Source organism: Mauremys reevesii, linkage group 3, assembly GCF_016161935.1.
Source record: "Mauremys reevesii isolate NIE-2019 linkage group 3, ASM1616193v1, whole genome shotgun sequence".
NCBI lineage: Eukaryota > Metazoa > Chordata > Testudines > Geoemydidae > Mauremys > Mauremys reevesii.
The window spans coordinates 15,241,402-15,267,822 of record NC_052625.1 but is presented as its reverse complement, the minus strand read 5'-3'; the positions used below and the strand labels follow the sequence as shown (position 1 = coordinate 15,267,822).

The following is a 26,421-nucleotide window of genomic DNA, read 5'->3' as shown; positions in this document are numbered from 1 at the left end:
TCTACTTTTAAATTGACAGAATTTGGGCAAATAAAAGTGCAGGATAAATTTCCTGAAAACATTGGCCCTTTATAAGTTTTCCCTTCTGTGGTTTTTTTAGTCAATTTCAATTTACTCAACATTGAGGAGAAAGTACAAGGTGATAAATGTTTACTGTGAGAGAACAACATTGGTAATTACTTTGATTTCAGTTCCTTTTGATGTGTATTCAGGGGATGAAGAGGTCAATAATATTATGACCATGCAAATAGAAAAGGGTTCTTTTTGACCATATAAAAAACAGCAAAGGATTATTAAAGCATTAACCTTGATTTTAATGGCCTTGGTTGAGTGGTGAGATCACAATTTGGATGAGCCTGATTATTTACTAAATACAATACATAAATGCAACGGGTTCTTAACACCCATTGCACTCTGGCATTATCGCATTACTGCCATCCTTTGTTGCCTTGCAGACAGGAATATGAAAGCAATCTGTCATGTAGTGAGACTGGCTCCAGAAGCATTTCTCTGATAAGAAGACCCCCTGCCCTTTGCTAGTGTCTGGTCCAGTAGGCTTAGCCATGCGCTTAATCCCCAGAAAGTGGTTCGATTATTGCTGACCAGCAATGGCAAGATAGTTTTTTTTTTCCCCTAGCTATCAACCTTCCATTAATTCCTTAAGCAGAAATGCGGTGCAATCTATATTTCCTTGGCATGTGTCACCCAGATGGTGCACTGCTCATGTTTTCAAATAACCATGCTCCAAAATAACATAGTTTGAATAATAAATTCCACAAATCCTTCCTGAGAAATAGAGGCACAATTCTCAAGAGCTGCATAAACTTTACGCATGATGCTGTAGCTCATCCACATTATGCAGAAAAGTATATAGTCTGTTACAAAGTGGGTATTTGTAGCTGGATTCCTTAATTTAGGGGAAAAAATAAACATTCTCTTTTAAACATTGTGAGCTGTCTTTAATGTTTGATGATGTGTCTTAAACAGTAGCCTTAGCTCCTTGGTCAGCATCGCAGAACTTGTCATTTAATATGGCTGGGTTTAAATCCTGTGTAGGTCGATGCTGTCAAGTAACCATGACTGTACATTTTGGTATTGATTGAAGTCATTGCAGTAAATTCCTGCTTAACTCACGTCCTTCTCCTTCCCAATCCCTTCCCCATAGATAAAATTGTGGGTGAGCATGTGTCTTTCTGTCTGGAGAGATATTTCTTACATTTAGATGTAGCGTATATGAATATATATACACACATTGTCCTCTGTGGTATATATTTACTTGCAGTAAATGCTCCCAATCTGTTGTTTTTATAACTTTAAATATTTCCTGCATTCTTTTCTCCATCAGATTTCTTATATTGATATACCCGGACCAGCAAGTAGAAGGATAAAACGTCACCTGTCAATAAATTGTATCCAAGATATGGTCATTTGCTGGTGGTCACTGACTAATGACGGAGCGTGGCCTTGGTCTCCTATTTCCAGTGAGAGGGACAGAGCCAACTTACTGTTATTAGGCTGTGCACATGGCAGACTAGAGGTAAAGTTCTGAACTGTATCTTATTACTTAATTTTCAGATTTGCTAACAAATAAAAACAACCAACTCAAGTTTATACCTGGGGTTTAAAAACAACAGCAGAGACAAATGCCAGCCATTCTAAAAAGAGCAGTTCTCTAATTCATGACAAATAACTTAATATTATTAATGTATGAACATGATTTATTTTTATTTGCACTTCAAAATTGGAATCTATGTGCAATTCAATAAGGAAATTAAATGTATATAAGAGCATGTTAAAGCATTACCACTTTATAGAAAATCTAGTGTAGGACAGCTAGCCTGTAGAAAAAACTTGTAAATGGGCTAGCAGATGTGGGGCTGCCTGAATGCTCAGAAGTCAGAGTTTTACGTTGTTTTGAGATGCTATTATTTATATTACATTTTAAAATAACATTAAATGCGCAGAAATGCACTCAAATAATAACAAACACTAAGGCATCTGCTTTGTAAACTGGTTGTGTTAAAATCGTGCAGCCAACCTTTTTTACCTCTGGTGAGAGAAACAGAGGTACACAATTCCTAATAATAAAATCTGAATATTGTCTTCCAGTTAGCCCAATAATTTAGGAGTTTAATCAGGGGGAGGGGAGGGTAGCACAAGGATAGAAGAATGTTTGAAAAAGTTTAAGCCAACGCAGTGATGGGAGGTGCAAGTCAGGAGATGCTAGGTAATGATTATAATGCTTATTTAGCACGACAGGCTCTGTCCTCTTAATCTTATCTAAGTATAATATGAATTTATATACCAGGGATTGGCAACCTTTGGCACGCAGCCCACCAAGGTAAGCCCCCTGGCGGGCTGGGCCAGTTTGTTTACCTGCCGTGTCCGCAGGTTCAGCTGATCGCAGCTCCCACTGGCCGCGGTTCGTCATCTCAGGCCAATGGGGGAGGCGGGAAGCAGCAGCCAGCATATCCCTCGGCCCGCACCGCTTCCTGCAGCCCCCATTGGCCTGGAGCAGCGAATCGCGGCCAGTGGGAGCCACGATCGGCCGAACCTGTGGACATGGTGGGCCTCATGTCCAAGGTTGCCGATCCCTGTTATATACTAACACACGACAAGAAGTAAAAATTTGGCCAGATATTCACATATCTCAGTCCAATTTCTAGCCTCAGGATATATGTAAATCCCTTATTGAGGAAGCAATTTAATTAAATAACTTTAAACCCCTTCAAATATATTTAAATACTAGTAACAATCAGAAAATAGTAGTAGTATGATCAACACCTTTCATCAATGCTTCATTTACTTGGCCTTTGTTTTTAGTTGCTGGCTGAGTGTTTGCTCCTTAAACTGCTGTAATCGATAATGGACAAGGCACTAAACTGGGACTCAGTTCTTGTGAGGTCTGTTCCTAGTTAGGAAGGAAATGCAGTCTACTGGTCAAAGCAGGGCATCTTTCTCTGCTGTAGGCAGCAGCCAGCTTCATTTTAAAATGTTCGCCTTACATAAGAAATTTGATTCAAATATTCTCAAATGGATTTCATTAACTAAAGTCTATACATGAGCTTTTCACAATAGTCCACTTGGGTAAGCAGTGGTATCTATTCCTTTATAATGGAGATGCATCAGAGTTCTAGTGTCTTAGAATTATTGCCTTGATAACCAGTGATCCTTATGAATTTTTCCCTTGACATTTTCTATATATATATTGGAAATGTTATGGAAGAAGAAGATGTAGTTGATACAGTCTGTCTATATTATTTCTAAGATCTGATTTCTTTCACTGTGGTATTTAAGTACCAGAGTATCTAAACTGTCATAGCAAGGCGGTTTCTAGACACATTGCTTTCAGTTCGTCTCCCACCATTAGTGGTCATCTTTGACTCTTCTCTTTCCTTCTTCCCACACATCCACACTGTTGTCAAATCCTGGTGCTGCTTTCTCCACAACCTATCAAAGTATATGACCCGTTCTTTCTGTCCCAACAGATAAAAAGCTTGTCTACTCCTTGATCAGTTTCTTACAATCTCTTCCTCTGTGGCCTCTTTGAGTCCCACGTTGCTCCTCTCAGTCCATCCAGAATGCAATTTCTAAAATGCTCTAAATGCCTGTCGATCAGACCACATCATTCTTCTTTTTGAATCTCTGCCCTGGCTCCCCCATAATGAAATGCTAGTAACAATCAGAAAACAGTCATATGATCAGGGACTGTACCACGTTTAAACTTCTCATTCTCCACTTTTATACTAAGTAAGTTTCACTTCATGACTTCACCTGACTGCCATTGCAGATCTTATTGTGACCCCACTTACTTCCTTGTTCCACCAATGATGCCGGCTTTTCCATCCCTTTTGTTTTTCTCACCTTTCCATACCTTCTTCCCCATGCCCCCTATAATGGCCCTCCTAATGCAAACAGAACAGGCTCCCAGTCTCTCCGTATTCAGATCTTTCCTAAAGACTGATAGGCCCAGCCTCTTCCCAAGAAGTGGTGTTGCGACATTGTCCACATGCACTGGGGAGATGCACCTTGCACATGCAGTGGGGTTGCTCTGGATCCTAGCAATCCTTTCTTTTAATGAGGAAAAATAGATTTTTTTTTAAAAATGTAACATCCAGTATAAAGGGGACCTTGTGAATTGTGTTGTATGGAGGGTTTTTTTCCACATGTATTAAGTCTGAGACTAAAGCATAGATAACATCCCTTTAAAAACAGGATTAGATGTTTTTATAGAGTCTTTTGAGGGGAAATAGGAACAAATTAAAACCCTATAACAACCAAGCAGTATTTAAAATATTTTAAGTCACGCGGTACACAGTAAAAAAAACCCAAAACCTCCTGGAATGATAGATTGCAGTTTTGTTTACTGGAGCATGCAGTTTAAGATTACTATATTTATGTAAGGTTTTTAATAACAGTTTGCTGTACAAAATCTTTTATTGCTTTACTGTTTTTAATCCAGGAACCATTTGGATGTGTTAAATTGTATAGGATTTGGTGGGGACCAGCCCCCAAACGAGAAATATGAAGGTGCTTTTCAATGAGTCCATATACAAATATATTTATTCTACTCTTTCTATTGGTAATAGTGTGAATGGTCAGGGATGCTATTTAAGTTGTTCTCCTGTGGCGCTCGTACTGCTGTTTTGCTTTTAAAAATAAACAGAGGAGCGTATCTTCAAGAAATCATTTAAAACCTATTTTCTTATGTATCGATAAGATCTAACATAAAATCATCCTTGGATTAAATGTTTTGTGAGAAACATGGTGAAAACAAGAACAGATATGAATTATTCCACAGATATGAATTAAGTGATAATGGTGCCAATGATCAGATGCTGTGATATTTTCCATTTGTCTTGTCATGTTTATTTTCACTGCAGTTGCCTTTTTTTAGAATAATTGAAATTACTCTTCATTCCTGCGGGAAAAAATAATTTGTCTATGAGAGAATATTATGTTTCTTTCTCCCCCAATGACTGTCCTTAGTAGTTGGTGCATCTGAGTTATTTTCTCTCAAACTTGTGAAATAAACATAGTTGACATTTTATGGGTGAGATATATCCTTTAACAATTACAGTATTCAGAAAGAAAGGTACGCGCCATGTGACTGAATAGTTGCAATACCTAACACAGCCATGAAGCAGAGAATGTAAAATTTTTGATGTCACATTGGGTTAAAAGTTCAATGAATAAATATAGAACAAAGATGATGGTGATAAATTTAAAAGAAAATAAGAATAAATGTTAGGTGGAGATGGAGATGAATGAGACTGTCTGTGAAACTGTAAATACAATGCAGCAAATAAGCCGTCTGTAGTTGGAGTCTTGAGTTCTTATTTAAAATGAGTTCAAAAAGAGGTTTATTTTTTCTTCCTTACGTTGTCTAGGACGTTTTACCCTAGAGTGCATCACACTTCCCACTCAACATTTCTAATTAAAGTGTTTGTGGCTGTTTGGAATCTCATGGTGTGAAATTAAACTAGCAGTTTTCTAACATGCGTAAAGTAAATCAAACATTTTCTCATCTAAAAGACAGACAATTCAGTCACAGAGAGCTTATTTCTATGTTTCCTTTGTTTTCTTTTTTATCTGCTTGGTAAGCCAATTTTCTGCTTAGAATCTACTGTTTAAAACTCTTAATTCATTCAGTATGTGGGCTTTATCCTTTCCCAGTATGCTAGGCAAAAGGCTGCAATTATTTCACCATGTTAAAGTTTGCACAGAGGAGGGTGCTACTACCTAAATAAGGTTTATTATTTTCTTTCAAACATCCAAATAAGAGAGAACTAACATAGCTCAGGTGCTTCCGTTACAAAGATGAAAAGATTTAATTCCTTAACTTTGAATGTTACAATTTTTGAGTTTGGATTTTAGAGGGTAGAGCATACAATAGCTCTCATTCTGCTCATTAGCTAATGCAGAGCATAGGCCACTGTCCTGGAAGAAAGAATGGAAATATGCAACACTGGTGCATGACAGCTGCTTTAATAGGGAACACATACATAAATTACAATGTAAAACATTTTAAAATACATTTACTACAATTTGTGGTGCAGTAGTTACAAAACTAAAAAGGATACTTCTTTACAGAATATAATTGGTTCTACTTCATGAAAATTACCTTCAGAAATCTCCCTTTGGAGTCACAGCCCATAGTGTGAACTCTGGAACTGTGTCCACAGGGGGGGCTCTATGTATTTTGCCGCCCCAAGCACGGCATGCCTGCAGGCAATCCACTGGTAGCGTGGATTTGGCGTACCCACTGCTGAACTGCTGCCGAAGCCAGGGTGCCTGGAGCCTTCCCTATGTGGCCAACAGCTATCCTAAGATGGAGGCTGAAAACTTAGATTTATCTATGTAAAGGAGGTATTACCCTGTTCTCCTTCCCTAATCCCTGCCTCTTTTCTGTAAATTATGTGCGGCTTCCCTGCCTACTTCCCTTGAGCACCTGAGAGAACTCTAGCTCCTAACTTCCCATTCCCAGCCAGATAGACCACTGCACGGTAGCCATTAACACTTCACATTTAGTCAGCATAAATGATTAAATGCGGAGTCTAAGTTAGATGCCTGCTCTGGGGATGGGAGGAGACTCAGTCTAATAGGGAGCTTAAAAAAGGGTAACATTGTTGGGTTGTTTCCTTGTCACCTAAATTTCACATTCCTCCTTCCATTTATCGCCCCTGTTCATTAGAAGATAAAAGCACATAGGTTGCATGTGCCATAACATTTTGCTCTCTGAGAGTTCTTGGCATCCATGTTGGAGCTCAGAGGACACCATTTTCCCTTGCATCCCCTTAATGTACTTCCACAGTTAGATCTGTACTCTAGGGAAGGGTTCTGTTGATGGCAGTGGGCTTGGGATCAAGCCCCGATGTGAAGGAAGAAATACAAAGAGCCTGGAGAGCTTTAAATAGTCAAGTGAACAATCAGAATCTAAATGGAACCATTTGAAAGAGCTTTTCTGATACCTTAAAAGATTTGGCCTATAATGGCTGAAACAAAACAGGACAGTCAGACTGCTTAGGGATGAAATATTGTCTGTGTTTTAGCTTTAGGAAATTGTAAAGCTGGGGGCTTGTCAACCTGGTTTTAGAAATCACATCCACATAATGCGCATTGCTGCATCGTGTAGGCAAGCCCTGAGATCAACACCCCCTCAAAATGCAGACATCTTAATATGTCAGGTCATTGCTTTCCTCATAAACAGAGGTACCAGCCTCCCTAATTTTCCATAATCCTCCCAATTAATTTTGCAATTACATTTAAAAGGTAGGATTAAGGGTGTTGTGTGTCACCCACCCCTCAGGTCAGATGAGCCCAGTGCTGTGGCTGTGGGAGGCATTCTTCTCCGTCACCAGAGCCCCGTGCAGTGGCGCCCGCAGCCATGCTATATGCATATCACATGGGGTGTACCATTTTGTCAGCCAGGGTGGGTCCTTGATCACATTTTTGAGGTCCCATGGTGGGCGGAGCTGGTTCTAGGCCAGGGGCCCAAACACATGGCAGCTGTGTCACTGCCGCAGGAAGCAGAGGGCCAGGCCAAGAACACCTGCAGTGTCTGGCAGGGACGACACGCTGGCCCCCTGTGCCTTCTCCTCCAGTGTAGCCAGCAGTAGCATCTGGGCCACATGGGTTTCTCCAGGTCTGTGACACTCCAAGCAGCTGCCTGTGGCACCAGTAAATACTCACCACACACCCCAGCGCCGCCTGTACGTGATATTGGTGCCTCCTCTGCCTGAGCCTGGCTGCCGCCAGGCAGCTACCACCTCTTCCCCCAACCAGACCCCCCTCCATCCCCACATCTCCACTTCCCCAGCTCAGCAAGCAGCTCCTTTCAGCCCCATCTCTGCTCTCCCAACCCCACCTAACGCCTCTTTCAGCCCAGCCAGCCGCTCCACTCCAGCACCCCTAGACCTCCCCCATCTCCTACCCTGGTGTACCCGGAGAGAAATTTCTGCATGAACCAGTTAGAGCTCAACATGCAGCCTGTGGCTTGGGCAGTGAATCCAGCACCCAAAACCCTACTGACAAAGTGAGCCAAATACGCAAAAAACTCCACGCAAAATGGCACCTTGACATAAACCTTTTTCATTTTATAATGTATCGTCAGCCACATTCATATGTTATGACTGAGGGGGCCGTTTTGGAAAAATATAGCCTGGAGCCTTCACCTTCTTTTCCCTCACCACCTTTCTAGGTAGCCTCAACGTACAAATATCGTATGCCATTCATACATTTTCTGACAGTTCAGCTCAGGAACAAAACATGGTGACTTGGAAGAAAGTGCACCTTTTCCACAAACCTTCACACAAACAGCCTTTATTCACATCAATGTTCAAGAAAAGTAAAGGCAGGTATGGTGCAAACATAGCAACTCACAAGTACTCACCAATAATTTTGCCTACTGTTTACCTGGGTTTAGTTATGTCTCCTCTGTATTGGTGAAGATCTCCCAACCAGAGCTTGCATATATCATTTAGGTCACTTTAACATATAGGTATAAGCATCCATTATTACTCCGTGACTTCTAATCAAATATAGCTTATACAACAAGCGCTGCATATACCATACTCCATTTTATGTGCCATTTAGGTTTGATTTTGCATCATTAAAATCAAGGGAGTTTTTCCATTGACTGGAATGGGAGCAGGATTGAGTCCTCTTGCTCAATATTGAATGGAAACTGATGTCTCTTGTTTTTCCATCTCCTGCCTCTTTTGAATGAGTTAGTTCAAAAGACCCCTTTGAACCTAGGGGAGGCATAAAAGAGATAAACTATCCATTTTGCATATACCATCGGGTCTCACAGAAAGCTCCGGCCCACTTCCTTTCTCATAGCCCCTGGATTCCTGGGAGCAAATATCCTAAGGACCTACTGGGTGCTATTTAGGCTGTTCCAGCCCTTGCTCACAGAGTTGGACAGAAGATAATTCCTTAGTCACAGTTTTAGAGTTCTTGTATTTCCTTTACTCCAATTTATATCAAATGTGATTTCTGTTGCATCACAGAGATGAATTCTCATCAAATACATTTTGAAAATCTAAGCATATACCATCCTCCCTCTTCCCTCTGTCTCCACTGCAGTAATATCTTTGAGGAGGTCCATGCTTAATCACACTTGCCACTCTTGCCTTTTTACCCAGTATGGAAGCAACCAGAATCAATTTATATTGAGTTTCTCTGACTGTTTCTCAAATATTTTCTACTTTTTTTTGCTGGCAATTTCCTACACATTTACAGGATTCTAATAAAAACATTATCTAGTTTCTCTGTAGCAACATCCAAAATCACTTCGTTAACTTTCACTGATCTTCTATCCAAAACATCTATGGTGTTTATAGAATATTTCTCTTTGCAGGCATAATATCAAAACTCACCCCTCCTGTTTTATTTTGCCTATCCATTTGGTAAACACAATTGTTGTATTGCATCTAACTGGCCTAGTATAAAGTAATAAAACGTACCTCCTTTATGCTAATAATATTCTATTTATACTCAATGTTATATAACTCCAGTGCAGCAATATATGCCCCTGGTATCTGTCGATTGTTGGTCTTTAGCTTTGTTGCCTTTGGCTTACCTGGTCATTACATTCTCAATGGGTCAGTTTCACTGTGGCTAATTCTGGTAACGCAACTGAAATAAACAGCGATCAAAACCAGGTGCACTGACTACTAGATATGTACCTTCCTTCATATCTAGGCAGTGCTCTCTATTCTGTTCGTCCCTCACTGCTCCTCTAAAACGAGGTTAGTGATTTTTGTATTATCAGCCAGCCAGTTTGCTGCCATATAGTTGAGCTAATCCGTTGCTGCTTTAGTGCTCAGTTTCTCAAAATTAGTTTCAGTTGAGTAAACTGCCAAAACAAAACCACCTAACCAGACTGGCCAACCACCTATTCCTCCTCAATAGTCTGTTTATCCATTTACCAGTCCTCACGTCAGCAATATCGCTGACATATCAGAATGAATTTTTTTTTGGTCTCAGTTACAGGGCAAGAGGCTAAATTCTGCACTGGGCCATAGACTCATACAACCTCAGCATAGTCAAAATGATCAACTACTTTGAGTTAGGTTTCAACTTCTTATATTTCTATATTTTGAATTCTGACTGAAACACGGTGTCTCTTTTTTTTTTTTTTGTCCCCCTCCAGGCTAATGATCTGCTCAGTCAACTAATCAGGTTTATTATGCATCTTTTTAACTGCTACTTGCATGCTGCCTAACCTCAAAATAAGTTTTACTGGCATTTCTGCCTTTAGGGCCTCCAAGATTATTGGCAGGTCAGCAGCATTGGAATATAGTTTAAGGGGTTGTATGGGTGTAACTGAGGGCAGAATTTGGCAGAGGAGTCAAACACAAAGAAGCTCATCCCTCTCTTTCTCCTAGGTGAACACTTTTGCTAACCGATTGGCTCTCTCTTTAAGAGAAATAGCTATTTATAAAGTAGGCTGGTTATTTATCTACTGCCTATTTTTTCCCATAGCTTCTCTGCTCAAGTACACACCCAGTGGCTCTTGGACTCCACTATTTTCTTCATCCCTTTACAGAACTTCCTGCCTTCTTACAATTATCCATCTGTTGTCTTTGTATCATCCTGTTTTTGTGCTCTGCCTCTAGTTTATTCAACCTGCAATTTTTTACAGCTAGTCCTAGATTCATAGATTCATAGACTTAAGGTCAGAAGGGACCATTATGGTCATCTAGTCTGACCTCCTGCACAACGCAGGCCACAGAATCTCACCCACCCACTCCTGTAACAAACCCCTAACCTATGTCTGAGTTATTGAAGTCCTCAAATCATGGTTTAAAGACCTCAAGGTTGCAGAGAATCCTCCAGCAAGTGACCTGTGCCCCATGCTGCAGAGGAAGGGGAAAAACCTCTAGGGCCTCTGTTTTCATACAGTCATTTACTCTGAATCTAAACCAGGTAAGTTTCATTCGTGAACCTCTCCTCATCTTGCATTAACTATCACAGGGTTTTGATATATACTGTTTCTACCACTGCTGTACAACCAACAATGCCCACACAAGCATTTGCTCTTACCGCCTCCCAGAGCAAACAATCACAAACATTTTGCTCTTGATACACCGTGTAATTTTTTTTTTACTTGTTGATTTTTTTAAAAAGTGAATAATCAACTTTTTCTTGGCATTCAGTCAGCAGCTCATTTTCTTGTTTTCTTCTAGGAATGAGACTGTTGCAAGGGCTATCTTCTCTTGTGTCTTCTGTTCTGCTAACCGCCTAAGCTCTCTGTGTAGATAAATAATGTTCAGGCTGTGTTGTGTTATATTTTTGCCAAACAGATTACCCTTTAAAAATAAATAAAAGGTTTAAAAATCTATTTGTAAAATATGATAATTTGTTTGGTTTATTGAGCTGCGAGAATATGGTATGGCTTTTATATTCTAAATTGTTAGCATTTCATTAAATATAATTGATAGATTTGTTTTGCAGAATTTATATGGAGGATTATATTTTGAAAACTGTAAAAATACGAATGAATCATTATAAATGACTCAAAATATTCTGGATTTTTTTTCAGGTTCTGAGTTACATCCATACAGAATGGGATCCACTTGATGCTAGCTTTAGCACTAATCAGCCTTATCAGGTTCACACAGTGGAGCACTCCATCAGCACAGACAAAGAGCCCATGGCTGACAGCTGCATCTATGAGTGGGTTAGGAACAAAATTCAGTGCATGGCAGTCACCAGAATACCACTACGATCCAGGGCCATCAGTTGTTGCAGGAACATTGCAGAAGACAAGCTGGTCCTCGGCTGTGAGGATTCTTCAATGATTCTGTATGAAGCCCACCAGAGAGTTACTCGGTTAGCCCAGGCAGAACTATTGCCTGCTTTAATAAACTGCCACCCCAGTGGAGCCATATTTCTGGTTGGCAGCTCTCAAGGGGAGCTGCAGCTTTTTGACATGGCACTGTCCCCAGTTAAAATACAGCTTTTGGCTGAAGACTGCTCACCTAAAGCAACTTTGCAATTCAGTAAACGGTTTGATGTGTCTAGCAGCCTCATCCAGATACAATGGGCAGCTCCTCACGCTGCGTCTGGCAGCGACAACAGCATGGAAGTTCATGACCTTCTGTTAATTCGGTTTGACAGAGGACCTTTAGGAGTACTTCAGTTTAAACTTGGTAAGTCACTCAGCACGTGTACTGTACATTCAGGTCTCTAGGCAATAGCCCTTCTTCACCAGCTTCTCTCATTTTGAAGGAAATCGCTCACTTTAGTCTCAAAATTGCTTATGTTCCAAATAAATGTGATGTCCCCTCATACAGTGACTTACGTAATGGAAACCTGGCCTGTGAGCAGGGCCGGCTCCAGACCCCAGCGCGCCAAGCGCGCGCTTGGGGCAGCATTTTGCCGGGAGGGTGGCAGGCGGCTCTGGCGGACCTCCCGCAGGCATGACTGCGGAGAGTCCACTGGTCCCGCGGCTGCGGTGGACCTCCTGCAGACATGCCTGTGGAGGGGCCGCTGGTCCCGCAGCTTCGGTGGAGCATCCGCAGGCATGCCTGCGGGAGGTCCACCAGAGCCGCAGGACCAGCGGACCCTCCGCAGGCACGTCTGCAAGAGGTCCCCTGGAGCCGCGGGACCGGCGACCGGCAGAGCGCCCTGCACAGCGCGCCGCCCTGCTTGGGGCGGCTGAATTCCTAGAGCCGCCCCTGCCTGTGAGGGGAGCTTCTAGGTGCAACTACGACAAAAATAGTTCTTTTCTGAGTGCTTGCATATGCCCATTCCACTTTAGATGCCTTTGCATGAAGACAGAGAACTTTTCCCCTTACGGGTACCCATTGGGGTGGCTCATGTACCCTCCACACGCTCATGCAGCTAGCCAAGGGTATAAAGGGGCAGGGCCATCGCAATCCCCCTTTTCACCCGCTTGGTCAGTAGTCAGAATGTGTGTGTGAGCTTCTCACGCTCTTTCCTGTTCTCTCTTCAGAAAAACTTTTTCTCAAGTTTTGTAAATAGTATAGTTGTAGTTATAGTTTTGGTCAGTGGTACTCATTTATGAAAGATTTTTATCTTATTTTTCTTCAAGCGTTTAGCTCGGTATCGGAACATGCCTAAGTCTCTGGGATTTAAGCACTGTTCTCGCTATTACAAGTCTATGCCTGTCAGCGATCCTCACTCCCGCTCTTTAAAGTGTTTGGGAGAAGGACCCCTGTCTGTAAGGGTTTTACAGGACTAAGAAGCTGAGGGAAGTTTGACTTTGAGATATCCTGATGGAAGCAGCTTTGCATCCCCCGTTTGGAATCCAGCCACTTGCTACATGGGGATTGTGACTCAACTCTACCTCAGAATGCCCCACCAGACTTGGCAGCATCCTGATGTTGAAATTTGTAGAGAAGTGGCCAGATGATGCTAAAGAGAAGTTCAGAGCTCTTGTAAGTGAAAACTCTTGCAAGTGAAAGCCTGGAAGCAAGATCATCTTTACAGGCTGCATTGGATGAGGCAGATTCAGCAGCTCAGGTGATGGCAACAGCAGTCACTATGCTTCGTGCTTCTTGGCTGCAGTCATCTGACAATTGAAGTCCAACAGACAATTGAGGACTTGCCCTTTGAGGGCGCAGATTTATTTCCTGAGAAGGCAGATGAAGCTTTGCATTCTCTTAAGGATTCTCGGGTAACCCTCATGTCTTTTGGGCATTTGTACCCCATGCCCTAAGAGAAAGCAATTCTGCCCTCAGGTCCAGGAAAGGTACCCATTCTGCCTGATAAGGCAGCTGGTTCAGTCCAGACATGCTATAAGTCTCAGAGGAAGAGACCTCTTAGAGTCATAGAATCATTAACTATCAGTGTTGGAGATCATATAGTCCAGTGTTGATTGGTCAAAGCAGGACCAATCCCTAACTAAATCATCCCAGCCAGGGCTTTGTCAAGCCTGACCTTAAAAACCTCTAACGAAGGAGATTCCATCACCTCCCTAGGTAACCCATTCCAGTGCTTCACCACCCTCCTAGTGAAAAAGTTTTTCCTAATATCCAACCTAAACCTCCCTCACTGCAACTTGAGACCATTACTCCTTGTTCTGTCATCAGGTACCACTGAGAACAGTCTAGATCCATCCTCTTTGGAACCCCCTTTCAGGCAGTTGAAAGCAGCTATCAAATCCCCCCTCATTCTTCTCTTCTGCAGACTAAATAATCCCAGTTCCCTCAGCCTTTCCTCATAAGTCATGTGCTCCAGCCCCCTAATCATTTTTGTTGTCCTCCGCTGGACTCTTTCCAATTTTTTCACATCTTTCTTGTAGTGTGGGGCCCAAAACTGGACACAGTACTCCAGATGAGGCCTCACCAGTGTTCACGTCCCTCGATCTGCTGGCAATCCTCCTACTTACACAGCCCAAAATGCCGTTAGCCTTCTTGGCAACAAGGGCACACTGTTGACTCATATCCAGCTTCTTGTCCACTGTAACCCCTAGGTCCTTTTCTGCCCTTGTTGCCAACTGCTGCCTAGCCACTCAGTCCCTAGTCTGTAGCAGTGCATGGGATTCTTCCGTCCTAAGTGCAGGACTCTGCACTTGTCCTTGTTGAACCTCATCAGATTTCTTTTAGCCCAATCCTTTAATTTGTCTAGGTCCCTCTGTATGCTATCCTACCCTCCAGCATATCTACCACTCCTCCCAGTTTAGTGTCATCTGCAAACTGAGGGTGCAGTCCACACCATTCTCCAGATCATTAATGGAGATATTGAACAAAACCAGCCCCAGGACCCAGTGGCGGATTAACAAATTTGCCCCCCCTAGGCCCACAAAAAATTGCCGTCCCTCCTTCCCCGCACCAGCTCACCTCTGCTCCCCCACGGTAAGCCTGGGAGGGAAGGGGGAGAAGGGGAGTTGTGGCACGCTCGGGGAACGGCGGAGGTGGAGGTGTACATATGTTTTTACTACCATGTAAATCCCTACTGAGATGGCAACAAACTCCAGTTGATTTTGTAGTCAGGAGGCAGTGATCTCTAGATCCACAAAGGGACTTAGGCATTGCAGTGCCTAACTCCTAGGCAAGTGAAATTCTCAGCCCTGAGTTAAGCACCCTAGCTCTCTATACAGTGAGTGGAGAGAGGCATGTGCCTAAGAAATGGATCTTCAGCAAGTTGAGTGGAGAGCTGCCTAAGCTAACCAGGAGTGAAAGGCAGAGGAAAGGGATGGGGCTTAAGGCCCAGATCCATACAAGTATTTAATGGCCTAATGCCTGCTGATCTGGGCCTTAGGCACCTGTCTGACAGGCCACATAAATGTGCCTCCCTCTGCTCAGGATCTCCAATTCTGAGCCCTCTCTTGGAGGTAGCTCCTAAGCCAGGTCTACTGTTTAAGTAGCCTATGCCCTTTCTCCAGAAAAATGATCCCAGGCTGTCTTTTGTGTGAGGCCCAATCCTGTAGGTTTGCTGTGAGACCTGCGGGCAAGATGGGTAGGGGAAGGTCTAGTTTGAGAAGGCTGCCATGGCTTAGGCATGAGCTAAGTCTCCCAGCAGTGCTGTGAGGTAGCACAGCTTTGCACGTACCTCCTGGCAGAAACTTAGGCACCTACTGGGCTATGTGGCAGCTGAGTGGTGGTTTTGAGAACATCAGTGGTACCTGAATGTTGGATGTAGGCACCTGAAGAGGCAGTTAGGCACCTAAGTACCTGTGTGGCTCTAGCCCTGAGTTTTTTGACAAGTCTGTCCATGATGTATCTGTTCCTCAATGATATTCAAGTATCCTTCTATGGAGAAAAAAAAAGGCTGCTTAAAAATACTGGAAAGCACCGTTTAATTGAGCAAATAGTTTCTGAAAGTAAAAGACGACACTAAAAGTGATTCAGATAACACAGTCTTCAAGGTGTAATGACAAATTGGTAAATTGTTACTGTGTGGCTTTGGCAACCAGCAAAATGTCAGATTTAGCCATATTTTTATTGTTTGAAAAGAGCTAGCCAGATTGTCACTGTTCTCCAAAAATAGTATTAAAGAAAAATGTTTGCAGATGGCCATTTATTATGAGATAATGCCGCTCCACCACGTCGAATAGTGCTTAGCAGTTGTAAAGCACCAAATAGAGCACTGATTAAAGCGTCTGATGTTTTTATGCATGTTGTCCATTTAAAAAAATAACCCTCTAAATTACCTGGTGACCTGTCAAACAGAAGGCACTCTGCCCATGTATACCTTGCTTTTCTTCAGTCCTCCCTTGTGGGGTCTACTCACAACAGCTTTCCAGAAAGCACAGCTTTCTCCTTCCTATCTCTAGCACATTTATGTTCTTATTAAGGCAAACAGGCTCTCAGTGCAGGGACTTAGAGGCCTTCCTGCTAATTGCCAGCTTATAAACTTAATTGGATGGTCTCCCTGGGCACTGTTCCTAAATCAATTAGGCAGCGAGTTGGCTCTCACCTTTTTCCCAAGTAGGTCGCTTGGAAGTGCACCACCCAAGAGAAGTCAAGCATCCAAATGGGAAGATGTTGACCTCCACAGTTGAAAGTTATCGCATTTTAAAATTCATTCTGTATATTACTGTCAAATCTCGTCTCTATAGAAGACCATGGTTTTCCCCCATATAGTCAGCTATGCAAATCATAATATAAAGACCTCTATTGCTTCAGTGTTCTCTTAGCTTTCTCTCTGCTTGCCACATTAACAAGGTGAAATACTGCACTGATTAGTCCTCGTTGCTGAGATCTGCAATTCTTTAGGCCTCTGTTAATTAATAATTAATATGCATACAAATTATATAAAAACACATGAGAGGTGTGTGATGGAAAAACAGACATTCAGCCCTGAAAGCTGAAAGCTATAATTACCTCGCTGGGTTATGCGTATGTGGAGTAGCTAATGTGCTGTGTTAGGACATGCTCCTGAGAACCTCCCATCAGCAATGTCTGTGTATAACAGGCTAGTTTAAAGATGCAGTTGTAGTTTCTGAGACAATGTACATGCTTGAAGTTACATTTGTGCATGAGTACTTTGCTGAATCAGTGTCTATAACAAGAATTTCCCTGTATTTGACTCTAAATATCTGTAAATAGGGTACTGTGGCTATTACAGGTTTTTTATATGCGATATGTTAGAATCAGCAGGTCTATACAAAAAGAATAACGTTTCAGGGCAATACTGCAAATTTGATCCAGTATAAATAGTACTCTCTCTTCAGAGTAATTTGCGCTTTTGATTTGCTATAAAGACTCTAAATTTATGGCCTTTCTAAAAATCTGATTTTTTTATTCTACTGCCTGTACCTGCACTCCAAACTATGATTTTAACCCTTTCAGGCCAGGTGATCTTTATGCATAAACTTTATCATCAAAGAGCGGTTTCCACTATCAGGGTAATCTTCCAGGAAAGCTTAACCCAGTAACTCACATGTATTAACCACACAGCATAGTTTTACCAAGTAACTTTGTATTTCACTGTTGATGGTGGCTACTTTTTTTGCCCATGTGCAGTACTGAAAAAATCTAGGCCCTTGTTATAACCAGTAATAATTTATCTCAAGATTTTCTAAACTGTTCCATATGAAGGTTAACAAATAATTCCAGTGACTTTGAAAAATAGTTTTTACTTCCAGCTTCCCACCGCAGATATCTGGACAAGTCTGTGAAGCCTCCAATGCTTTGTCTAGCTAATTTCAGTTCAGAAAAATGATGATACCAATCTTGCCCTAGAGAGAAAGTGTACTACATTATATTTCATTAACATATAAACAAACATTTTCATCTTCCCTTCGCAATTAACGTCAAGATTACTTACCTTGTGCAATACTTCAAAAACATACTATAAAACATTGATGAAGAATAAGGACTGCCATAACAATTAAATATTATCATTACCAGAAATACGCACGTATAAACTACATCAATTAAAAACAGCAATTACAGAGGGAAAGTACCCATGCAATAAATTCAGGTGTGAAATATAATCTAGTAGGCAAGCGTGTATTTTCTTTAAGAGATACTGAAAAAACAAAAAAGGTGTAATTTTATTCTCTTTAATGAACAAGGCCTTTCAAATGGTCTGGAAATATCAGGCATGGCTTACCGGGTTCTCCAGGCCACTTGCTGGTCATTGACATCTGGCTATACCTGTTTTCCAGCTTTCTTGCTTCTTTGCTCTTGTATGCCTGTGCAAACTACACCCACAACTGCATCTGAGAAAGCTTAGTGAGATATGGTTTTCTGCAGCTTGTCTCTGCTCTTCTCCACTGGAAGAAGATTCGCTCCTTGCCATCCTTTGTGTCTCTGACTGCAATTCTTAGGGTCAGTTTTCTCTTTCCTCCTGGTATGTTTTTCTTAAAATTAGGGTTGGGTGACAATTTTGGAATATCTATGATCATCTTAAAATAAATTTAGTTTCCTTTTTCCTTTAAATGTAAAAAACTGACAATATATTATCTTAGTAGATTTCAGAGATATTTTAGAAATATATTGTTTCATGGCTGAAACCATCAGCTCTGACCAGACATCTGAGGTTTTAGGGTAACAGTTTTAAATGTTTTAAATAGCCCACAAAAGCTTATGCTCACATAAATGTGTTAGTCTCTAAGGTGCCACAAGGACTCCTGTTCTTTTTGCGGATACAGACTAACACGGCTGCTACTCTGAAACTAGTTTTAAATGTACATACTATTTGGCCCTGGTACTCAAACCAGGCACATAGCTGAGAATATTAGCCATAGTGCATATAGGCTGTAGATAGCCACATTGATATGATCAGCTGGCTAGTCAATGATAATCTAGAACGCTATTTTCTGGAGAATTCTGGGCATGTGCAGAAGTATAGACCCGGGATTGGGGATGCATTATAACTTCAACCTCTAGAGAACAAGAATTGTACATAACGCATCTTCTTTTAGAGTGGGGAGCATGCTGGTCAGTTTATTTCATTATGATAGGTATGTTAACTCTGATTTTCAGCAATTCTTATCTGTAATTGAAAGATGCACTGATGTTGGTGTCTGTAAAAAGATAGCTGGCCCTTTAAATGAAATCAGGCCCTGCTCTTCTGTTCCAGTCCAGGTGAGTGCTTGTTTGGGATAATGAGGAGTGCGGGGCTGCCCCTGGGAGTTACAAATAAGAGACAGGCCAAAGTAAAGGGAGAGTGCAGAACCCTGAGAGTGAGGTCTGATCTACACTGAAAAGTTATATCAGCATTGCTAGGTCAGTCAGAGGTGTGGGGAAAAAAAACACACCTCGACCCACATAGCTATGTCAACATAATCCCCAGTGTAGATGCAGCTGTGTGGATGGAAGAGGGCTTCTGCTGACGCAGATAACTTTGTTTGGGAGTTGGTTATTCCCACACTGACAACAAACCCCCTTCTGTCTGCACTATGGGGCTGTGCCGGTATAGTGTCTGTAGTTCAGATGTACCCAGAGAAAGAGAAAGCCCGAATGAGTGCTCAGAACGAGAGCAGAGCTGGGCTCAGAGCTTCAGGGAAGGGATGACCCTGAAGGAGGGAGCAGTAACAGTTCCCTAGTGAGCAGTGGCGCCAGATCCGGCTGGTGAAAGCAGAAAACAGGGTGGCAATCAGGGGAGTCACCTCCAGAGAGGGCTGGAAAGGGAGATGCCTGCTGACTCTCTGAGCCAGACAGCTGAAACCCGAGGGTCAGAGAGGACTGACGGCTGGAGACTGGATGACCCTGATGATGTACAAAGTGCAAGCTGATCTCCATATTGGAAGAGAAGATTCAAGGTCTGGAGAAATGAATATCAACCCTGCGTTCCATAAAAGAAAATGAGGATTTCCTGGATAGACGTCAGGATCAGCTTCAGCGGGCACAATGTTCTGAAGATTCAGAGCAGGCTACGCAGCGGGGACAGAAGGCCAGTGAGGATAATTGGCGGCATGTGTCTTCCAGAAGAGGAAAGAGTACCAGAAATGTCCATGTACCAGTAACACAGATGCAGGTGAGCAACCGTTTTCATGTTCTCTCCGCAGGTACTAGTGCAGAGGGTGGAGTGGATGATACATCTGAGGGAACAGAGCAGAAGGAGACTCCACTGATTGGAAGGCATGAGATGCACCGTCCTAGGGATGGGGGTTCCACGACCACCACTCCCAAGAGGAGGAGGAGGAGAGTGGTGGTGGTCGGGGACTCTCTCCTCAGGGGGACTGAGTCATCTATCTGCCGCCCTGACCGGGAAAACCGAGAGGTGTGCTGCTTGCCAGGGGCTAGGATTCACGATGTGATGGAGAGACTGCCGAGACTCATCAAGCCCTCAGATCGCTACCCCTTCCTGCTTCTCCATGTGGGCACCAATGATACTGCCAAGAATGACCTTGAGCGTATCACTGCAGACTACGTGGCTCTGGGAAGAAGGATAAAGGAGTTTGAGGCGCAAGTGGTGTTCTCGTCTATCCTCCCTGTGGCAGGAAAAGGCCAGGGTAGAGACCGTCGAATCGTGGAAATCAATTAATGGCTACGCAGATGGTGTCGGAGAGAAGGGTTTGGATTCTTTGACCATGGGATGGTCTTCCAAGAAGAAGGATTGATAGGCAGAGACGGGCTCCACCTCACGAAGAGAGGGAAGAGCATCTTTGCAAGCAGGCTGGCTAACCTAGTGAGGAGGGCTTTAAACTAGGTTCACCGGGGGAAGGAGACCAAAGCCCCGAGGTAAGTGGGAAAGTGGGATATCGGGAGAAAGCACAAGTAGGTGAGTGCAAGAGGGGAGGGCTCCAGCCCCATACTGGGACACCAGGACGATCAGTGAGTTATCTTACATGCCTATACACAAATGCAAGAAGCCTGGGGAACAAGCAGGGAGAACTAGAAGTCCTGGCACAGTCAAGGAACTATGATGTGATTGGAATAACAGAGACTTGGTGGGATAACTCACATGATTGGAGTACTATCATGGATGGATATAAACTGTTCAGGAAGGACAGGCAGGGCAGGAAAGGTGGGGGAGTTGCATTGTATGTAAGAGAGCAGTATGACTGCTCAGAGCTCCAGTATGAAACTGCAGAAAAACCTGAGAGTCTCTGGATTAAATTTAGAAGTATGAACAACAAGGGTGATGTCATGGTGGGAGTCTGCTACAGACCACCAGACCAGGGGGATGAGGTGGACGAGGCTTTCTTCCAGCAACTAACAGAAGTTGCTAGATCACAGGCCCTGGTTCTCATGGGTGACTTTAATCACCCTGATATCTGCTGGGAGAGCAATACAGCAGTGCACAGACAATCCAGGAAGTTTCTGGAAAGTGTAGGGGACAATTTCCTGGTGCAAGTGCTGGAGGAACCAACTAGGGGAAAAGCTCTTCTTGACCTGCTGCTCACAAACAGGGAAGAAATAGTAGAGGAAGCAATAGTGGATGGGAACCTGGGAGGCAGTGACCATGAGATGGTCGAGTTCAGGATCCTGATACAAGGAAGAAAGGAGAGCAGTAGAACAGAGACCCTGGACTTCAGAAAAGCAGACTAACTGATGGGCAAGGTCCCTGGGAGAATAAGCTGGCTGTATTTTAAAGAATCCTTATTGAGGTTGCAGGAACAAACCATCCCGATGTGTAGGAAGAAAAACAGTGAAATCCTTGCTCGTCTTAAACACAAAAAACAGCTTACAAGAAGTGGAAGATTGGACAAATAACCAGGTATTGCTCAGGCATGCAGGAGTGAAATTAGGAAGGCCAAATCACACTTGGAGTTGCAGCTAGCCAGAGATGTTGGGAGTATCAAGAAGGGTTTCTTCAGGTATGTTAGCAACAAGAAGAAAGTCAAGGAATGTGTGGGCCCCTTGCTGAATGAGGGAGGGAACCTAGTGACAGAGGATGTGGAGAAAGCTAGTGTACTCAATGCTTTTTGCCTCTGTCTTCACAGAAGGGTCAGCTCCCAGACAGCTGCACTCTGCAGCACGGTATGGGGAGGAGGTGACCAGCTCTCTGTGGAGAAAGAAGTAGTTCGGGACTATTTAGAAAAGCTGGATGAGCACAAGTCCATGGGGCCGGATGCGCTGCATCCGAGGGTGCTAAAGGAGTTGGCCGATGAGATTGCAGAGCCATTGGCCATTATCTTTGAAAAATCATGGCGATCGGGAGGTCCCGGATGACTGGAAAAAGCTAATGTAGTGCCCATCTTTAAAAAGGGAAGAAGGAAGATCCAGGGAACTACAGGCCAGTCAGTCTCGCCTCAGTCCCTGGAAAAATCATGGAACAGGTCCTCAAGGAATCAATTCTGAACCACTTAAAGGAGGGGAAAATGATCAGGAACAGTCAGCATGAATCAAGTCATGCCTGACTAACCTAATTGCCTTCTATGATGAGATAACCGGCTCTGTGGATGAGGGGAAAGCAGTGGATGTGCTATTTCTGGATTTTAGCAAAGCTTTTGATACAGTCTCCCACAGTATTCTTGCCAGCAAGTTAAAGAAGTCTGGGCTGGATGAATGGACAGTAAGGTGGATAGAAAACTGGCTAGATGGTCGGGCTCAACGGGTAGTGATCAATGGTTCCATGTCTAGTTGGCTTTTGTTCAATATCTTCATTAACGATCTGGAGTATGGTGTGGACTGCACTCTTAGCAAGTTTGCAGATGACACTAAACTGGGAGGAGTGGTTGATACGCTGGAGGGTAGGGATAGGATACAGAGGGACCTAGACAAATTAGAGGATTGGGCCAAAAGAAATATGATGAGGTTCAACAAGGACAAGTGCAGAGTCCTGCATTTAGGACGGAAGAATCCCATGCACTGCTATAGACTAGGGACTGAATGGCTGGGCAGCAGTTCTGCAGAAAGGGACCTAGGGGTTACAGTGGACGAAAAGCTGAATATGAGTCAACAGTGTGCCCTTGTTGCCAAGAAGGCTAATGGCATTTTGGGTTGTATAAGTAGGGGCATTTCCAGCAGATCGAGGGATGTGATCATTCCCCTCTATTCAGCACTGGTGAGGCCTCATTTGGAGTACTGTGTCCAGTTTTGGGCCCCACACTACAAGAAGGATGTGGATAAATTGGAGAGAGTCCAGCGGAGGGCAACAAAAATGATTAGGGGGCTGGAGCACATGACTTATGAGGAGAGGCTGAGGGAACTGAGATTGTTTAGCCTGCAGAAGAGAAGAATGAGGGGGGATTTGATAGCTGCTTTCAACTACCTGAAAGGGGGTTCCAAAGAGGATGGATCTAGCTGTTCTCAGTGGTAGAAGATGACAGAACAAGGAGTAATGGTCTCAAGTTGCAGAGGGGGAGGTTTAGGTTGGACATTAGGAAAAACTTTTTCACTAGTAGGGTGGCGAAGCACTGGAATGGGTTACCTAGGGAGGTGGTGGAATCTCCTTCCTTAAAGGTTTTTAAGGTCAGGCTTGAGAAAGCCCTGGCTGGGATGATTTAGTTGGGTTTGGTCCTGTTTTGAGCAGGGGGTTGGACTAGATGACCTCCTGAGGTCCCTTCCAACCCTGAGATTCTATGATTCTATGTCTCCAACCAGGAACTAGAGCCAAGCCTGAGAATGAACCAGGGCAGAAAATACCCCAGCAAGAAGGGCTGGGAGGAGGCATGGTGAGAGATGCTAGAGCTGTACCTGAGAGCCTGAGCACAGTGAGAAGTGTCGGAGCTTACTTGGTGTGTTGACAGACTGTTGGGACTTGAAGATTAAATGTAGTGTTTGGTCTATGCTGGGGAATTCTGGATTATGGTTGTGTGACTTTTGTAATAAATTAACCCCACAAAGGAATATTTATATTTGGAAAGCTTGCGCAGAGTTACTGTGGGCTCTGGAAGAGGGAAATAGAGGAAGGGGCTGCATGAAGGGTCACCCTGAGGACACAAGCGGGCATCCTGGAGACAGCCACTCTTTCATATTGTCTCACAAGGTCACATTCTTCTCTATAATTAAATACTGAAGAAATGCCTCAAGTAGGGGATTTTGCTGAGCTGGAGGTAACTTTTATGCGTGACACCTAATGGGGAAGCTCTGACTGTTTACTGTAGGATCATAGAAGATCCCATAGCACTTTCGTTCTCATAGTGTTAGAACTTGATCCCAACTTCCTTTAAACTCAATGGATCCCAAACTCATAATGTCCTAGTATAATTCTAACCCCAATATTTATATGCTGGCCTACCAAAAAAATTGCTTTGAAGTTACATAAGAACTGTTATACCTAATCAGACCCATGGCTCATCTGGTTCAGTATCCCATCTCTTGCAGGAGTCATCACACGAGTCTTCAGAGGAAGGTGCAAGAACCCGGCTGTAGGCAGATACAGGATAATCTTCCCACCACATTATGTTTCATTGTAATCTCCAATAATTTTAGAGGTTGCCTTAAGCCCTGAAACGCAAGGTTTAATTTCTCTTCCAAAATCTTTGTGAGCATTAGCTATTCTAAACGCCAGATATTCTTTTTATCTATATAAATGTCCAATCCCTTTTTGAAATTTGCTAAATTCTTGGCTCCAATGACATCCTGTGGCAATGAGTTCCACAGTCTAATTCCACATTTTATGAAAAGTATTTCCTTTATCAGTTTTGAATTTGCCACCTTCCAATTTCACTGAATATCACCTTTGTTCTTACTTTATGAGAACAGATGTTCTCAGGCTACCTTCTCTATAGCATTTGTTGTTTTATATATTTTTATCATGTCCCCACTTAGTTGTCTCCTTTCTAAGGTAAACCACCCCAGTCTTTTTAATTTCTCTTCATTAGTTTTTCCATAACCATGCTTGCCTCCCTTCTCTGAACCTCCTGCAATTGTACAATATCCTTTTTGAAATGGTGCACAGAGTATTCCCGATGAGACTGCACCACTGATTTACATAAAGGCACTATTGTATTTTACTCATTGTTCTCAATCCTTATGCATCCTCTCATTTTGTTTGTTTTTCTAACCAGAGCTGCACACTGAACAGAGGTCCTCATTGAGCTATCTGTGATTCCCAGTTCTCTTTTCTGAGTTGATACACTTAATTTAGAACCTTGTAAAGTATATGAATAACTTATATATTTTTCCTTCCAGTGTTCATTACTCTGCATTCATGACATTGAATTTCATTTGTCATCATGTTGCCTATTCACCCAGCTTGGTTAGGTCCCTCTGAAGTTCTTCACAGTCCTTTCTGTTCTTCACTAACCAAAATAATTGTGTCATCTACAAATTTTGCTACCTCACTGCTCACCCGCCTTTCCAGATCATTAATAAATATATTAAACATGGCACAGTGAGGATGCTTGAAGCATCCCACTGTAAACCTTTTTCCATGATAAACATTGACCATTCTTCTTCTTTTGTATGTAAATAGCAACATTAACAAATTAATGGAAAGATTTGAAATACATTTGAGGACTTTAGGAGATGCAGAGTGCATGTGTGCAATACCTTCTGGAAATGAAAAAATGTTCACAATGTGTTTGATGGTTTGGAGGTCTCTACATTCACACTATGGCAAATCCTTGATTCTCCATTTGTGCATCAGGTGCATGCATCTTCCATGTCATGTCCAAATATAGTTGGTGGCCATCCCACTGTCTTCAGCACAGCAAGAAACCAGACAGTTCGATGGTGGGATCATCTATGAGGTGGTTGTTGTTTACATCAGAACCTGCCCATTGCATCCACCAGGTGTGTTATGGATTGAAGTTGGCTTCTCCAACCACCCAGAATGGTTGGTGGGACTTAGAGCGAAGGTGAGGAGGGTGAATAAGTTGTCATGGCGCAGGAGCTTTTGGTTACCAAGAGCTTTCTTGTACTCACACAATGTAGCCATCTCTCACCGGATGGTTTAGGAGGGATGTTAGCAAGGACTGGAACCAAGGCAGTGGGGAGGACTTCAGGGTGCCAGTTACAAGTCTTATAGCTGGATATCAGTGAGACCCATGTGTGAGCTTCTTTCCCAAACAGGTGCACAGTACTCGCCTGTGGAATAAACTAAACCCGTGTTGCCATTCGTAGCATTTGAGCATCACAAACCCAGCTAGATCCTGCTAGCTTTTTGGATGATATTGGTGCAACACTTCATTTTATGACTCAGCTGCTTCAGATGTTGTTGATAGGTAAGGCTGCAATCGAGGGTGACTCCTAGATAGCAGGGGTTTGGTTTGTGAGTGATTGCCTTGCCACAGAAGTTTACATTCAGCATCTTCTTCACTTTGGAATTGCTGAGATGGAAAGCTGATGATGCTGTTTTTAATGGGTTGGGTTTGAGCATCCAGTACCTAAAGTTGTTTTCCAGCCTCTTGACCATTTAATCCTACTCTTTGCTTTCTGTCTCCTACCTGGTTTTTGATCCATGACAGTACTTCCTTCTGACTCCATGACTAGGTAGCTTCTTTAATAACTTCTTGTGGGGGGACCTTGTCAAAGACCTTTTGAAAGTCTAAATAAATAGTTACTGGTTCTCCTTTATCCACTGTTCTATTGACATGTTCAAAGAACTCTAATATATTAAAGAGACATGATTTTCCTCTGCAGACACTGTGTTGGTTAGACC

At 42.9% G+C, this 26,421-nt stretch overlaps 1 protein-coding gene across 11 annotated transcripts in view; it reads left to right on the top strand.

Annotated features, from left to right (window-relative positions):
* Positions 1–26,421, top strand: part of LOC120401063 (WD repeat containing planar cell polarity effector) — a 301,239-nt gene that overhangs the window by 170,920 nt on the left and 103,898 nt on the right. For all 11 annotated transcript variants that reach the window (XM_039530641.1, XM_039530637.1, XM_039530632.1 and 8 more), the window contains 2 exons: positions 1,346–1,537; positions 11,549–12,158. In XM_039530641.1, the coding sequence (XP_039386575.1) occupies positions 1,346–1,537; positions 11,549–12,158 (802 nt within the window). The remainder of the gene's footprint in view (positions 1–1,345; positions 1,538–11,548; positions 12,159–26,421) is intronic.